At 59.1% G+C, this 16,481-nt stretch overlaps 1 protein-coding gene across 4 annotated transcripts in view; it reads left to right on the top strand.

Moving 5' to 3' along the window:
• MYH11 (myosin heavy chain 11) overlaps positions 1-16,481 on the top strand; it is a 93,693-nt gene that overhangs the window by 31,369 nt on the left and 45,843 nt on the right. For 3 of the 4 annotated variants that reach the window (XM_081297131.1, XM_081297132.1, XM_081297134.1), the window contains exons 4-8: positions 4,564-4,591; positions 11,402-11,504; positions 12,958-12,978; positions 14,594-14,686; positions 15,897-15,960. In XM_081297131.1, coding sequence (XP_081153257.1) covers positions 4,564-4,591; positions 11,402-11,504; positions 12,958-12,978; positions 14,594-14,686; positions 15,897-15,960 — 309 coding nt within the window. The remainder of the gene's footprint in view (positions 1-4,563; positions 4,592-11,401; positions 11,505-12,957; positions 12,979-14,593; positions 14,687-15,896; positions 15,961-16,481) is intronic. The other variant, XM_081297133.1, reaches the window with a different exon arrangement.

Genomic DNA, 16,481 nt, shown 5'->3' with positions numbered 1-16,481 from the left:
TCAGCTCCTGAGAGGTGTGAGTCAGAGGCAGCATCTTGGAGGAGGTGACTCCCCAGATGCTGTTTGAAAAATGGAGTACAGTCTACACCCCCAAACTGAAAACAGGTGCTCGCTGAAAGATTTGTACATAAATGTTCACCACAACCCAGATTCTATCAGTGGAAAAATGGAGAAATGAAACGACTCTACCCATGGAGCAGAGTGTCAAGTCACAAAAAGGAATGAAGTAGGCAGGCACAGTGGACCACACCTGCAATCCCAGTGGTTCCGGAGGCTGAGGCAGGAGGATAGCAAATTCAAGGCTAGCCTCAGCAACTTAGCAAGACTCTGTCTAAAGTTAAAAAATAGAGCTGGGGATGTGGCTCAGTGGTAGAGCACCCCGGGGTTCAGTCCCCAGTGCCGATGATGACAATGAAGTACTGATACAGGCTGCAATATGGATGAACCTCAAAATCACGCTCCGGGAGAGAGGCCAGGCCCCAAGGTCCACAACTCACAGGACTCCATTTCTTGTGACATCTCCAGGTGAGCTCCATGCGTAGAGACAGAAGGCAGATTGGTCTGACAGAGATGCCAGGGAATGGGACGTGGGGAGCAATGGAGTTAAGTGGAGAAGGTGCTCTTGGGCCCCGGGAATCCACCAAACCCCACGAGTCGCTGGTTTTGAAGTGATGAATTATGTGCGGACTTTGCTTCCGTGAAAGAGAACAAATTGTGCAGGGGCAGGGCAGGGAAGGGTGGGCACGGGGGCAGAGGATCCCCTGCACATAACTGAGTTCTGAAATCTGCTCTCTGGTCTGGAGTGGGCACAGCTGGCATCACAGGCCTGTATCCCAGGCACAGCCAGGTTGGCAGACAGTGCCCCCCGCCCGCCCTGCCCGCGCCCTGCTGCCTATGACCAGCCCTCCCCTGGCTTCCCACGCTGCGTTTCCGATGGGAACGTCCCAGGCCAGAGGTCTCCCAGTGGCCGCCGCACAGAGCCTGCTCCCCCTCCTGGGGGCCCTGGGACCTCTGACCCTATAAATCTCTCCTGCGCTGGGGCTGACTCTGCCGGGCTGCGGGGAGGGTCTGCCCGCTCCCTGAAGCAGACAGAGCCAGCTAGTCCATCATCTGCGTCTCAGACTGTTCCTTAAAATAGCGGAGGCCCCTGGGGGTTGTCTCCCGCCTGGCCTCTGATCTCGGGGCCTGCTGCTTCCAACCCTCGCCCTCTGCCCATCCTGCCTGGATCCATTTTTAACCCGTTTCCCGAGACGCTCTGTCCTCAGTTTCTCCCGCTGGGCAGGTGTGGACGGCACAGGTCCGCAGTCCTCAGGCCTGCATCGTCGGGCCAGCTAGGATGGTTTCCTGTGCACGGGGGATTTGTCTGTCCCCAGAGAGTCTTGGGGACATTAGGTTTTGATTGTTTCCTTCCTTTTTTTGTCCTTTAAGGAAGTGCCGACCGGGGAGTGTGGGTGACCTAAGGAAGGTGAGAGAGGCCCCGGCCTGGAGTCCCACCTGCCACTCACTAGTGAAGGGAGCCAAGGGAGCGGCTGTATTAGTTTTCTTTGGCTGCTGTAACAAATGGGCCCTAACTTGGTGCCTTATCAGGAATGCTTTCCCTCCCAGCTCTGGAGGCCAGAGGCCTGAAACCAAGGTGTTGGCATGGTTGGTCTCCATGCAGCCTCGGAGGGACATCCCCTGGCTCCTGGGGGCTGCCAGCTGTCCCTGGGGTCCTGGCCTGTGGGGGAGTCTCTGGTCTCTGGTCTCTGCCTCCTGCTCCCGTGTCTGTAATCTCCATCTTAAACAAGGAGCCAGTCCTCGACGTTGGAGGATCCTTACCTTAATTGTACCTGAGAGACCCTTAATCTAAGTGACCTCTCAGCCCTGAGGTCCCAGGGTTCATTGCTTTGGGGGTCCATGGCTTGGCTCCCCATGGTGATCGTGTAAAGTCCCCCTGCTTCTGAGCATCACTTTCCCTCTGGAGAGCGGAAGTGATGCTGGTGTCCACACCAGGGCTGCTGAGGACCAGGTGCAGAGGCCGGGGGACATGCAGGCAGCCCTGCTGGTTCTGACTGGTTTCCCAGCCCTGTGGTCATGGTGGTTTGATCAGGTGCAGTGCAAGCTCTTCTCCCCTCGGCTGGTTTTGGTGGCCCAAGGGAGAGGCTGCAGGTCTTCAGGGCACAGAGTGGAAGTGATGGGGCCAGAGTGGGTCTCCGTCTTCCTCCTTGGTCCCTGAGGGACGTGGTCGCCATACACGATTCCATCCTCACGGCGGTGGGCGGGGCTGTTTGGTGGGGACTGGACTTGGGATTTGAATCACGATCCTTTCTCAGCCATGGCCACGTGTGGCTTGATCCTCCTGCTGCCGGGCAGCTTGGAGCGGTGGCTCTGGCCAGCCCCATGATCCTGACGGGGCACAGCTGGAGCTTGGCGGTGAGCCCCGGGGCTCAGCCATGGAGGTCAGGAGGTTGGGGTGCATTCCCAGTAGTGACAATCACTGGCACGTCACCCCGTCCTAAACAGGGTGCCTGTGTTCTCTGCCTGGACACGAGTACGTAAGGGCACACGTGTCTACACAGACACGTGTGCGTGTTGCAGAGGTGTGTTTCAGAAAGTTGGCGGTGGGCCGAGTCCCTCCTGGCCTCCTGGCCCTTGAGTGTGAGCTCAGTGTGTCTCAGAGGTCGCGCCCGCCCGGCCTCTAAAGACCTGCTCATTCTCTCTCTGGTGTTGGGACTGAACCCCGGGCCTCCTGCCTCCTAGGCACGCGCTCTGCCCCGAGCTACCTCCCAGCTGCCGCCCCTTTCCAATGGCAGCCTGGTGTGGCACCTGTGGCCACGCTGGGGCTTGTGCACCAGGGCTGGTTTCTGTCCCCGGGCTGGTCACAGGTCTCGCTTCCGGTCTGGCTGTTACACACGTGGCAGGGAACCCCAGTGCGTGTCTTTGGGCCCACGGGGCTGGTTTGGGTGCAGCCTGTGGGTTACGGGACAGCCTGGAGCCCTCCAGCGGCCGGGGTGGAAGAGCACCTGGCCTGGAGGACAGGCCCAGAGCTGACCGAGTTCCGATGCCCAGGGAGGCATCTCCTCCTACCCCATCCCATCCCAGGGCCTCCCTCCTGCAGGGGCCTCCCTCGGCCTCAGCTGGGGGGTCAGCCCTGCCTGCCCTGGTGCCTCCCTGCACCTCCTGAACGCAGCCCCTACTGGTACTCCAGCCCTGCTCCCGCCTCGGCTTGGAAAAACCAAGAATGGACGGGGGATCGGACGTCCTGCTGGTTCTTCTGCCCTTGGTCCTGAGGACTTGGCTCAGCCTGGCCTCTCGGGAACCCATTCCCCAGGGAGATAGTGGGTGGGGGCTGCGGAGAGTCCTGCAGCTGGCCGAGGTCCTCTCCGCCAGGCTCCCCTCACGGGGTGTAAACCTCCCTCATCTCTGTCGTGTCCCACTGTCCTGGACGTGGCCTTCATGGCCTCCCGTCCTCTCGTCCATCCTTCCACTCATCCCCCTCCCATCCCCAAAGCCCCCAGGAGCCCCGTACTGTCAGACACGGGGTAGGACCCAGGGAGACCTGGGGGGGAGCTGGCGAGGGGCCGAGCGTTCCCTGAACTAAGGACCAGGGAGTGGGTTAAAGGGACGCCCACCCCTTTGGCACTGCCCGTGGGCAAATACCACCCTCCGACTTCTCTGTCGTTAGCTGATGGCAAAGATGTTGGAAACTGTTCCTATGTCCCCTGTGAGGACACCCTCCGAGGCCCCCTGAAGAGCAGATGGTGGTCTATGACATCTGCAGTCACCTTTGACCCCAGGATACCCCTGTACCCCTGTTTCCCCGGGGGCACCCCAGGGCTGACTTCCAGAGGGCAGGAACGTATGGAGGGGTCTGAGGAGCCTGCAGAGGGGCGGGGAGGCTGGGAGCCAGCCCTGAAAATGTGACGGACACTGGGGCTGTGCAGGCTCTGGGGACAGCAGTGAGACCCCTCAATTCCTGTGGTGACTGAGGTGGGTCTTAGGCCAGAGAATCGGTGGACACAGCCAGTTCTCACCTGTTCACTGGGGCCTGGGGCTCCTGGACCAGCCCCGCCCAGGCTGGGCGTGATGGCCGCTGACATGGGACAGATAATCTAAAGGCAGGTCCCTGCCCTTCTGAAAGGAGAGGGAACCAGGTCGGATGTCTCGAAATGTCTGCCCCCACCTTACAGACGAGGAGCTGAGGCGTGGAGGAGGTTCGGACCGTTTGCCCAGGGCCACAGAGCAGAGCTGTGGCCACTCGGGTGTCCAGTCTGTCTGGGTCCGAGGTCTGTGTCCTGGCCACAACCTGAACTGGGCAGGGTGGGTTCCGGGGACCCCCCAGCCCCATCCTCACCGGACTGGGAGCCCCTCCCGGATGAGTTGGCTTCTAGCCCCACCCTGGGGCTGCCTCTGGGACTCGGCAGCTGCCCTTGGCCTTGACCCTGGGCAAGGAGCCCCTGGCCCTGGCCTCCCCAGCAGGACCAGCAGGCAGGAGCTTGAGGTTGGAGGGCCTGGGGGAAGCGGTCCAGACCCTGAGCCCAGAGCTCCTACCGATTCATGCCCCTCTCTCCTTTCTGTCCGCAGATCGTGAGGACCAGTCCATTCTGTGCACGTAAGTGGAGCAACTTCCTACCTCGTTCTTCTGGGATCGAGAGGCCATCTGTCAAAAAGGTCACGAGGGCGGGCTGTGTGATGTGTTTGGGGGCCCCGTGCTCCGTCCCACCAGGTGCAGCTGAGCACTACAGAGGGTGATCTCCTGCGGGGGCCACCCTGACCCCCGGGGAGCCTGGCAGCGTCTGGGTCTTGACCTTGGAGCCTGCCGTCCGCTTTTCAGAAGTGCTCTTCCAGCATCTCCCCGAAGCCCCCAAGGTGGGAAAGAGATGGGGGCAGTAAATACTTACCACGTGCCAGTGAGTGCTGGGTCCTGCTGGGCACGGGTCCCAGGGTGACGAGCTGAGTCAGAACCTCGGAGTGGGCTGGGGAAGCAATGGGAGGGACCAGCCGGCTCCCGCAGGTGTGGGGTGGACATGGGTAGAAAGTAGGAGGAGTCAAACAAGGTGATCATGAACTCTGCAGAAAACCACGGGGTGGGCAGGAAGCGGGGGGAGAAGATGGGCGAGGTTTCCCGAGGGTATCAAAATGCAAACCAGAGCCCTGGAGGTCTGCAGCCAGCCAGAGGGGGAGCTGAGGTCTTGGGGGGCTGGGGACCGCTGAGTGCCACCTGGGTGCCATTCCCAGGACGGCAGTCAATCAATCGATGATAGAGAAAACATTTGGGGGACTTTCCATCTTTTCCTGCCACGATTCCTCAACTCTCCAATGTGTCACTACGCACACAGCATTTACATCGCTTGGGGTCTGACGGTAACTAGAGATGGGTCCACCTGCGTGAGGGCGCTCGTAGGGCTTGTGCAAATACCGCACCGTTTGCTCTAAGGGACTGGGGTGTGTGCAGACTTGGGAGGCCCCAGAACCAGTCCCCATGGACACTGGGTGGACGGCACGTGTGTCTGGTTGGCTCTGTGGGGAGAGGTGTTCCCCCCCACCCCACGGGAAAGCACCACTCGGTACTTGACAAGGAGCGGCGAGAGCAGGCGATGGAGGGCTACCCAGACGGGGGGGGGGGGGTGTAGATGGGGCCTCACTGAAGGGGCTCCCAGCCTCTGCCACCCAGAGGCTGCGTGTTCCTGGCCCGTGGTCCCCGGCTCCCTCTTCAAAGCAGCAGTTCGGCATCTCCCGCCCGCTCTCCAGCCCTCCCGCCGCCTCCTTGTCAGGAACTTCGGGTGTATTGGCTCCGCCCTGGTGGTTCCAAGAGTCCCCCATCTCATGTCCTTGAATTTTTCATGCCTGCTAGGTCCCCCCTCCCATGAGCCAACCCATTGGCGGGTTCTGGGGACGAGGACATGGGCATCTTTGGGAAGGGGCCCTGTGAGCCAGACCCTGTGTGAGCTGCAGGCCATCTCCCAAGATGTGAGGAAATTCAGTGTGGTGGCCAAAGGGAGCAGGGAGAGTACCTCTTCCAGGTGGCCTCTGGCTGTGTGACCCTGCACGGTACACTCGACCTCTCTGAGCTGAGCTCTGGGAGAGGCTGTGCAGGTGACAGAGCAGGCACCCGCCCTCTTCCCCGGAGCCTCCACCATCAGCAGGTTCTGCTTCACCCAGAGCCGGGCTGTCCAGCGGGACTCTGGGACAGTGGCTTCTGAGCACTTTCAATGTGGCTAGGTGACCCAGGAACTGAATTTTATAGAAGTTGACTGTGGCTAATGTAGATGGCCTGTGGCCAGCAGCGCCCACTGAGGTCCTGAGGCATTTTCCACCTCGGTCCACTCCGCTGACCCCATGGCCTCCCCCAGTGGGCCCTGTCACCTCCTACCTCGGCCACTGCCAAGCTCCGAAGCTCTGAGCTCTCCATGTGGTCATGCCCAGCCACCCAGTCAGTGGTCACCGTGAGGACATTCATCCAGGATTCTTGGTAGATGTCCATGGGTGTGGGTGGCCAAGTGCAGACAAGGGAGCACACCTCTGGCTTGAACTCCAGCCCGTCCCCAGCCCCCCTGCAGCTCAGCAGCAGGTCACCGGACTCCCCAGTCTCCATTTCCCATCCATAAAGTAGGGACAGGCAGCACCCGCTGAGAGGTTGGAGTGTGTGAGTTTTGTCACTGTAACCAAAATGTCTGACGAGAGTGACCAGGAGGAGGGTGTCCATCCTGGGCTCACGTATTCAGAGGTTCAGTCCACGAGGGGCAAGTCCACGGCTCTGGGCCCCAGGTGAGGTGGCACGTCACAGTGGGGGGCACAGTGACAGCCCTGTTCTGTCCATGACAGCCAGGCAGGGGGAGGACTGGGGAGGGGCTGCGGGGCAGATGTACCCTGCAGGGGCATCTGCGTGTGACGGTCACGCTCTCTTCTCTCCTGCCAGCCACTCCACCCTGCAGTTCTGACTTCCTGTCCCTCTGGTTCTAAAGGCTCGGTGGCCATTGGAACAGAACCCAGGCTCCTCCCTGTGGTTAGGAGATGGCCCATGACTGGCCCTGCTTCCTGGGCTTATCACTAACCATGTCCCCATCCCTCAGTGTCCAGCTACACTGAGCAGCATGCTGCTGCCCACGTTGGGGACTTTGTGGTCACTCTGGCCCGGCCTGGTGTGCCCTGCCCACCGCCCTTCCCAGGTGTCCCCGAGGCAGCTTTCAGGGCCACCCCTTCCCTGGCCACCCGCCTGTGGTCTCCCCGCCGTCTTCTCAGCTGAGCCCCCAGCCACCTGGGTGGTTGCTTAGCTCTGGCTGCCATTGCCTCCCTTGTCTGGAAAGCAGGGCCAGCGTGGAAGGGGACAGGGGTCGTCCCCGCCGTCACACAGCCAGTGCTCGGGAGCAAGCCTTTGCCACTGCCGGGAACGAGTCCCAACCTGACCAGCTTTCGTTTAAAAACGCAGCCCCCTGAGCCACCAGCCCCACGACCCTCCTTCCAGTGGTGGGTGAAATCGGCCAAAGCTCGAGGGGCCACGGGTTGGTGGCAGAGGACAGCAGAGGGGAGCCGTGAGCAGTTGGGAGAAGCCGGGTTGGGCCGACTCCTGCCGTGGGCGAATGCCACCAGGAGGCTGGAGGCCAAGCAGTGTCCTTGGTAGACATGAGCCCTGTTCTGTCCAGCAGGTAGAGGCCCTGGGACGAGGGACCGAGCATGGAGGGCCCCAGGCTGAGAAGGAGCGTGTGGGTTGGGAGCTGGATTAGGAGGGCGTGGGCGTGAGATCAGGGGTGGGTGGGGGCTGCCCTATTAGAAGGATGTGAGGGCTGAGGGACTTCCACCAGATTGACAGACTGTGACCAGAGGACCCAATCCGGCCCCCGTCTGCATTTTATAAATAAAGCTTTATTGGAACACATCCACGTGTTCACCATGGGCTTTGGCTACAGTGCAGAGCACATGGTTGCCACGGAGACCGTGTGGCTCACAGAATGGTTGCTGTCCAGCCCTCTATAGGAACAGTGGGAGGACTCCTGGCTGGACAGTGGGAAGTGGCCAAGTGATTCATGTTTCAGTGGTAGCCTGAGTGGTCAAGGCCATGCCGTAAACAACATGTGAGCACAGGGAAGAAGCTGTTTTCTCTGTTTACTCCCTAAACCCTCATGACAGTCCTGCAAGGTGAGTGGGTTTGTGATGTCCACTTTAGAGATAAGGAAACTGAAGCACAGAGTGGTTAACTGACTTGCCTAAGGTCCAAAGCCACCGGCAGAGCAGGGGTCTAAACCCTGACCGTCTGGCTGGGAGCTCTTCTGTGCCATCCTGCCAACTGACGCTGGAGGGGGAGGGCCTTGCTTCTGCTGTGGCAGTTGGAGGCGGTCCTCGGGACAGAGGCGGGGCTTCACCGGGCTTGGTAGGAGGCGTAGGAGTTGGACAGCCCAAACACGCGAGGTGTGGGTCGTGGGAGGACCAGGACTGGCTGGCTTCCAGAGTCAGAGCCCCTTTGGTTTTCTCACCAAGAGTGAGCAACAGGCTGTGGAAGGTCTGGAGACGGCGTTCAACCCCGGGGGCCGAGAGCAGCCGTATAATATGTAAAATTATGCACCATGAAGACACAGAGCCTTGTTCAAAATTATCAGAAATTTCAAGATGGCAGCCTCAGAGCTTTAAACAGCACAGGGCCTCCCCGGGGCAGTCCTGTGGGCTGCACGGGTCACTCATCCCTGGAGCTGGCCCTGTGGGGCCTGGGGTTAACTGCACTGGATGCTCCTCCAGCCACTGGACCGACTAAAAGCACTTGGCAGTGGGGACCCTGCAGGGCCAGGAGGCCATATCTGGTCAAGTCCAGGTCCTCTGGGCAGTGGGAGCTGGACACCAAGTTCCGGGGAAGCAGGACAGGACTTACGGTGCTCAGGTAGGGTGGCTTCCGCACCCCCAGCTCCAGGGTGACAGTGCGTGGCCCTTCAGACACCCACGTGCCGGAGCCCAGGACTCTCTGGCAGAGCCTCCTGGGACAGTTTATTTTTATCAGTGGAGCCTGGAGGGGTTGAGCCAAGCCGGGGAGAAGCAGATTCCCAGTGCTTGTGTCCACTTCCCTTCTTTGGCAGGGTGGACAGCCACAGCCGCCGACATGGTCGCTGTACACCAGGGGGAGGGGAGGCTGAAGGCGAGGTGGGAAAGGAGGGGACACTGATGTGTTCTGCACACATTGACGGTAAGCGCTGCTCTCTGCACTGGTTCAGATCTTAGGCTCAGGACCACCCACATCGGCAGTTTCCAACACCAGTTCCCTCTTCTTCCTTGTGCTCTGATCCAAACCCAGCTCCTTCTGTTTGGAGTGAAATCTGTGGCATATTTTGACATTAACCTGATTGGACAAATTTATACTATGGTGTAAATGACTGAGTAGCTTTGCTCACTGATCACTGGTTCCCAAGAGCCTATTAAGGCAAGATTCCTAGAATACATGGAACAACTCTGGTGGAGCAGGGCGGGGACCTCCTTTGCCTTTCCCCTTATTAACATAAAAGCATAGAAGGCAGATCATGGGCTCTGGTGTCAAGGGGACCCGAGTTCAAATCCTGTCCCTCTCCCGTTTCCTATCTGTGTGACAGCAGGAGCAATTGTGACCTGGGGTAAACTTACTCAACCTCTCTGAGCTTTGGTTTCCCCAGGCCGTTGATCAGGGTAATTAATCACGCCATTGTAAGATGCAAAGGCTTAAATGGTGAGCCTGGTGCACCATAGTAGACTTTCAAAAAATCCTAGTCCTTCTTCCTGTTCTGTTCTCTTGCCTTAGCAGGTTTCTAAAGAGCTGTGCCTGAGTTCCGGAATAGAGTAAAAGAAAGCTCTGCTTGCGCTGGAATCGAGAGACCAGGCTCTCCATTCTGGCTGAGCCCCTGCCTTGCTGTGTGACTTGGGGCAAGTTGCTTATGCCCTCTGAGCTAGTTTTAGGTGGGGGGGGGGATCAGTCCCGCCTGTAGGAATGGTGAGCAGTAAGAGAATGAAAGAGATTATGCACGTGAAACTGTTACAAAGCCCCTCCCCATGCCTGCAGAAAGAGCAATTCTCCTCTTCAAATTGGAAAAAAAAAATAGGCCTTAGTTTTTCCTGTTCAGGAAAATGGGGATAATACCTCCACTGCTCCCCTGTTCTCGTCTCACAACCCCCTCTGAGGCCGCGTGAATAAAGTCCACTGGGCTGGGAGGGGACCGCATGAAGGCTGGTGTGACAGGTGTCGTCGACCCTGACATTAGGTTTTGGGACATGGAGATCCACAGGACTGGGCAGTAATTCAGGGCACGTGTTTCTCCCTTTTTTCTTTTAGCTCTGAGCAAAGTTATTAATGGGCCCTTGGCAAAAAGAAAAAAAAAAAGCCTAATTTCTTCATTCCCAAATTAGGAAGAAGAGCAGAGGCCCTGGCTCTGCCCAGAGAACCCCAGGCCAACCTGGGGCAGACGGATTCTTTCCCAGATTTAAAAAAAAAAAAAACTCTTAGAACATTAAGGGAGCTCAGAAAATGGGAGTTTAGGCAAAGAAAGGAAAAGAAACAAGAGTGGATGAGGAGGGAGGCTGTTGGCCGAGGCCCTGAACGTCCCTTCTGCCAGGAGTTGGGGGGAGCCAGAGCTGCTCTGGAGCCCTTGGAGGAAGCAGTCCTTCCATGGTGACCCGTGGCAAGCCGACTCGAGAAGGCCATCTTGGCTAAACCCTGCCCTGGTATCCTAGGAGCACTCTTTTATTTTGGTGTGTGTGTGGGAGACTACCAGGGATTGAACTCAGGGGCCCTCAGCCACTGAGCCCCATCCCCAGTCCTATTTTGTATTTTATTTAGAGACAGGGTCTCACTGAGTTGCTTAGAGCCTCGCTTTTGAGGAGGCTGGCTTTGAACTTGCCATCCTCCTGCCTCAGCCTCCTGAGCCGCTGGGTTTACAGGCGTGTGACACTGAGACAGGTTGCGCCAGCAGGGCATCCTCTATCAGTCTTGTGAACTTTAGTGTGAATTACATCACCCCATTTATCCTCTGATGCTTGATGCGATCCTTGGCTAGTCACCTGGCGTTCAGGTGGGATTCCCCAGAGGATGAAGGGGCTTCCCCCCGCCCAGTGGCCAATGGGATACCAGTTCTCTTTTCTAAGAGGAGCTTACGTGACCTTAGGTCCTGCACAGCTCTTCCCTGAGCGCTTCCTCCGTCCTTCTGTGTCTGACACATCTGAACATTAGACAATTGCAGACAGATGCGCGTTTGGACCTTCGTAGCAAAACCCAGATTTTCTTTCCCATTCTTGTCACCTGAACTCTTTCCAGCCTCCCCCGGGAGGCGTCGGTCCTGGCTGGCTGTCCTTGGGCGAGTTAGGCCCGTTCTGGGAGCCTCGGTCTTCCCTCTGGGGAGGCAGTGACCGTGCTCTGCCTGCTCAGGGCACCCAGGGAAAGGCCTTATTCCAGGGGTCACAGTCCCATGTCTTTCAGAGGCGAGTCTGGAGCTGGCAAAACGGAAAACACCAAGAAGGTCATCCAGTACCTGGCCGTGGTGGCCTCCTCCCACAAGGGCAAGAAGGACACGAGCATCACGGTGAGTGGCTGCGCAGCGGGAGGCTGCGCCTGACCCAGGTGCAGACGGGCTCTGGACGCTCGGGCCACGCCCCTGCCCAGGCCACGCCCCCGCCCAGGCCACGCCCCCGCCCAGGCCACGCAGCTCCTGTTGGGCCTGCAGGAGCCTCTCCTGGTCAGTGCCCTCTGCCCTCCACCGGGGCTACCCACCAGGATGGCTCAGAGGGCCCTGTTGTCATTTTGCAGCAGGTGGCGGGGTGTCCTGGCCACCAGGATGTTGGCAGAGCCCCGGCCTCTGTCCTCCCACAGCACCCTCCCCTCCCGTGGTGACGACCACCCAGGTGTCAGATACCGACAGGTGTCCCCTGGGATGGGACACAGTCATACAACTGGGCCACTGCTTTAAGTGGATCTCCGACGTCCCCAGGACTGAGTGCATCTTGGGTGGCTCCTTCCTCCATGTCCCTGACCCCCCAGGGAGGGGCTCTCTCTGGTCCAGTGTCCCTTAGTCCCGTGGGCAGAGCCCCCGCTGTGTGCCAGACCCTGCTGGGGTGAGGCCAGGGGGGGATGCTGTCCTTGTCATTATGAGCTTTCAGACAAGTGGAGAAGAGTCACCAAATCACCCCCGGACCCCAGGTGGCATAGGCCAGGGGCCTCCGGCTGGGGCCACGCCCCTAGGCCTCCTCTCCCCGCCCACCCTGCCTCATCCAATCAGGGCTGGGGCCAGGCGGTGGGACCCGAGTCTCGCCAGCACCCCTGTCTGCCCCTCTGGGGACAGGAAGGTGGCAGGAAGGAGCTCTCAGTAGGGCGACCTCACTGCTTCCTGACATCTCGGACCTTGTCCTTAAAGTGACTCTGCCCATCACAGCGGCCAGCTTATCTGGAAACCTGGGGTGGACGCCTGTTGTGACTCTGGGGACCAGAGCCTGGCCTGTCAGAGCTGCACCTGGCAAGTTGGCTCCCAGCCAGCGTGCAGGGACCAAGGGCCCCGGGAGGGTGGAGGCTTCCGGCTCCTTCCGTTGCCCTGTGTGAAAACGAGAAGTGACGCTAATAGTGACCAACTTCACCAAGGGCCTGCCACTACCCTACCCATGTAGCACATGTAGGATGTGATCTTGATGGCTACCATTTTAAAGAGTCCACTGTGACCGGCTGTGGTGGTTCACACCTGTAAACCCAGGACTCGGTGGCTGAGGCCGGTGGACCACAGTTTGAGGTCAGCCTCAGTTTAGCCATTTAGCAAGGCCCTAGGCAATTTAGCAAGACAGTCCACTGTGGTCCCTTGGAAGCATCAGGCCACTAGTGATCAGAGGAGGGAGGGGACTAAATGGGAGGGGAACCGCAGAGGAGGAGCTGCGTCTTGCCGTCTGGGGGAGGCCAGGCTGTTTGGGGGGCGAAACATGTACCCCAGCCTGGGTGTCCGTGCGATTGAAGTAACGCTGACGTTTGTTCCATGCTGTGCTGTCTGACCGTAGCAAGGCCCATCTTTTGCCTACGTGAGTAACCGAGAGTGTTTCCCTGTCCCGGTGTGCACGGGCAGCACGGAGTGGACTTAGATCTGCATGCCCCTGTCGCACCCACGAGTCCCCCACCCACATCAGCAAGCGCCCCCAAATCCCGTCCCGCGGGCCTCCAGGGGTGCAACGTGGGGTGTGTCACCGCCCACAGCACCCCTGGAATCCTGGGTTTTGCTCGTCCAGGATGGACCCCCAGCTCCCGTGAGCCCCTCTCCCTGCACAGCAACATGCCCAGCCCCAGAACCCCTGACCGAACGACCTAGAGACGCCCTCCCATCTGGCGGAGCAGGACTGTCGAGGCTCCCAGCGTAATGGATAGTCGCCGCTCGGCTCTGGCATGCTTCCCGCCCCGCCCCTTCCGCCACCGTCCGAGTTCTGCCCCAGCCCTGTCCCGTGCACTGTGTGTCCCCACGCATGCGTGTGCCGTGTGCTGTCTTCTGTCTTCTGCATGCTGGGTGCTTGACCAGGCTCCGAGGACCGGCTTGGGCCCGGCGCACTAGCTTCGGTGGTGTGGTAAGGCCCCGGGTACGCGGCATGTGACCTGTCCTGCTCGGACCTCTGCACAAGTGGACTCATTGCTAACATGGAGCTTGGGGGGCTGGCACTCAGGTCAGGGGTCTTCCATGGCATTGGGAAGAGCACATGCGACCCACGTTAGACAGACACTGGGCAGCAGTGTTGTGGAAGGGAGGAGAGTCCGATTATTTGAGATGGGTTCCTCTGTGACCCTGGCTGAGTCACTTACCTGTTCTAGGTCATAGTCTCAGTCCATCAGAGGAGGCCTCGAGTTTAAAGCTCCCCTGACAGGACCCCCCTCACCCACCTGCTGGGTCCTCACTTGGGGTGGGCATGCAACCCCAAGTTAGTGTGGACAGAGGGACTCCTTTTTCTCCAAAGCCCAGCAGGACGCATGGTGTTCTGGTCACTCTCCACGGCTGGGGCGATTTCCCTGGGGGCTGGGATTCCGTGAGGCTGGGGCTTCTGCTCCTCTGGCTCTGGAGCTGCAGAGGAAGAGGGCATGAGGACCAGGCAGGAGCCGCTGGCCTGTCCTGGGACAGCTTCTCGCCAGCCAGCCCTGCCCCCTGGGCCCGGGAGGACAGAGAGCAAGGTCCCCAGAGCCACGCTTCCGGGAGGATCGGTCGCAGGCTGCAGCGCCCCGGGGCTAGGCAGAGCAGCGCGTTGCTTTCTCTGCATGACTTACCTGTTGGCCTTTCCTGCGCGTCACCAGCGCCTGGTGCACAGGAGCCTGCAGCAGGGTCGCGGGCTGGGTACGGCCTCAGCTGCATTTAACTGATGGACGGAGCTCGGGCAGCCGGCTTCAGAGCTTTGGCATCCCTGGCGTTAGGCAGTGTGATGGTTTTCGGTGACAGTGACATTGCACAGATGAGTAGGCACTTATCTTTGAAAAAGTAGTCTTTGTAGGGAACGGAAGTCCTAGCCATCAGAAAGCTCTTCTGAGATCGTCAGGTCTGGAGATTGGAGATGGGCGAGAACCTGTGTGTCAAGGGCAGAGTTTGGTGACAACATCTGCCTAGGGCCAAACTGTCAGGACCCAGGTCGCTTTCTCCAATAACTAAATGCAAATGAATTCTAGGGAGAGCTGGAAAAGCAACTTCTGCAAGCAAATCCCATCCTGGAGGCTTTTGGCAACGCCAAAACGGTCAAGAACGACAACTCCTCGCGATTCGTGAGTAGCAGAGCCACGTGGGGTTCTGGGAAACGTTTGGGTCCCCCCACCCCGTATCACCCCTGCTGAGGCTGTAGAGCACACGTGTGCAGGGGAATCTGGGCCCCAGGGTAGAGGATACCTCACGGCAGCCTCTCCAGTCCTGCCCTGACCACACAGTCAGTCTGTCTGTCTGTCTGTCTGTCTCTCTCTCTCCTCTCTCTCTCTTTTCATTGAGCAGCTACTGTGAATAAGGCCCTGTTAGGCATTCAACTTTCATAATTCATTTACTATTGCCTGAGCACCTACTATATGCTAGGTATTCGTATCCAACACTCATTTATTCTGCAAAGCATGAATTGAGCACCTTCTCATGCACACACATCCTTCACCATTTATTTAGCACCTGTTGTGTATATCATTCTGGTAGGCATTATTACCTGCACCATCCTCTTTTTTTTTTTTCCATTTGCTAAGTCAGTTTAAACTAAGCACCTACTGCATACCAGACACTGAACCAGGTTCACAGGATCATGGTGAACAGCTTTCACAAAGCTCATGTCCAGGTTGGGGAGCTACCAGTCCATGAGGAAGGAGGTGCCATGATCTCACATAAGCTCCTTGAGGCTCCAAGAGTCTCCCCGGAACTCGGGAGGTGGGGTTGATGACACAGAGACAAACACTATTTTATTGTACAAGAGAAGAGTCCAGAAGACTCGAGTTGGGAGAGGCCGAGCCTGGGCTGCTCCTGCCCCTGTAAGCAGGAGCCTCTGTGGCTGCTGGGCCCCCTTGGAACTGTCCCTCCTGGGGCGGGGCCGGGGAAATGGGGGACACATGGACTCTGCCCACCCAGACTCCGGGGGATGAGGGCTGGGCACGGGGACCCTGCCTTGACTGTGGCTCTGCTTCTCGGGAGTGGCCACTACACCTGTCAGCCCCAGTGTTCCCACTGACATTGGTGTGGCCCTGACGGACAGAGAGTCCTCGCAGGAGCCAGATGAGGTTGACTCGTGGGTCTGTCCGAGTGGCTCCTGCCTCCGTGAGGCTGCGATCACCAGGCTCAGTGGATACTGGTTCCCTCCGAGAGGCTGCCCTCCTCAGAAGCCCCGAGGGTTGGCCAGGGTCAGCCCCCACCCCAGAAAACTCCCTGGCATCTCGCTCCCCACTGGGCGGGGTCTGGGGTCAGGGGCTGTGGCCTTCAGCACAGTGAACCCCCTTTTCCTGTTGCCAGGGCAAGTTCATCCGCATCAACTTCGACGTCACCGGCTACATCGTGGGCGCCAACATCGAGACGTGTATCCTTTGGCTGGGCCTGGGTCACATGGGCAGAGAACACCCCCTGCGCTCCCCACGCTCTCGAGTTCCTTCCAGAACCTTCTTGCTTGCCTTCCCATAGCCACCGGCCTTGGTGTGTCGGGTTGTGTGAATGCAGACCCAGGTGCGGGCCCCAAGCCGGTGTGGTTCTGGGTGACGCCTCCCTAGGCGGGCGACCTCGGTCATTTGCCTCTGTGCCCCGCAGGGCAGTGGGCATCGTAGGGTGGGGTGCCTGCCACGTCAGACGTGGTGGGTTGACTCTCGAAAAGCTCCCAGCACCAAGTCAGGACAGAAAGGCCGGTCAAGGACCCCTGTCATGTGACCCACAGCCACACGTGACCCCTTGTCCCTGCAGTGGGTCTGTGACCAGCCTCCACAGGTAGGAAGCCCATGCAGCAGGGAGTACAGCGCATCTCATCCTGGAGTCTGGACGGTGAAGAGCCGAGTGGGAAAGTTCTGGGCTGGGGACCAGGGCTGGGTTCAGGAGTTTCCAACCCCAGAA

This window comes from Spermophilus citellus, assembly GCF_964194105.1.
Source record: "Spermophilus citellus genome assembly, chromosome: 6".
Taxonomy (NCBI): domain Eukaryota; kingdom Metazoa; phylum Chordata; class Mammalia; order Rodentia; family Sciuridae; genus Spermophilus; species Spermophilus citellus.
This window is presented reverse-complemented; position numbering and strand designations above follow the sequence as displayed.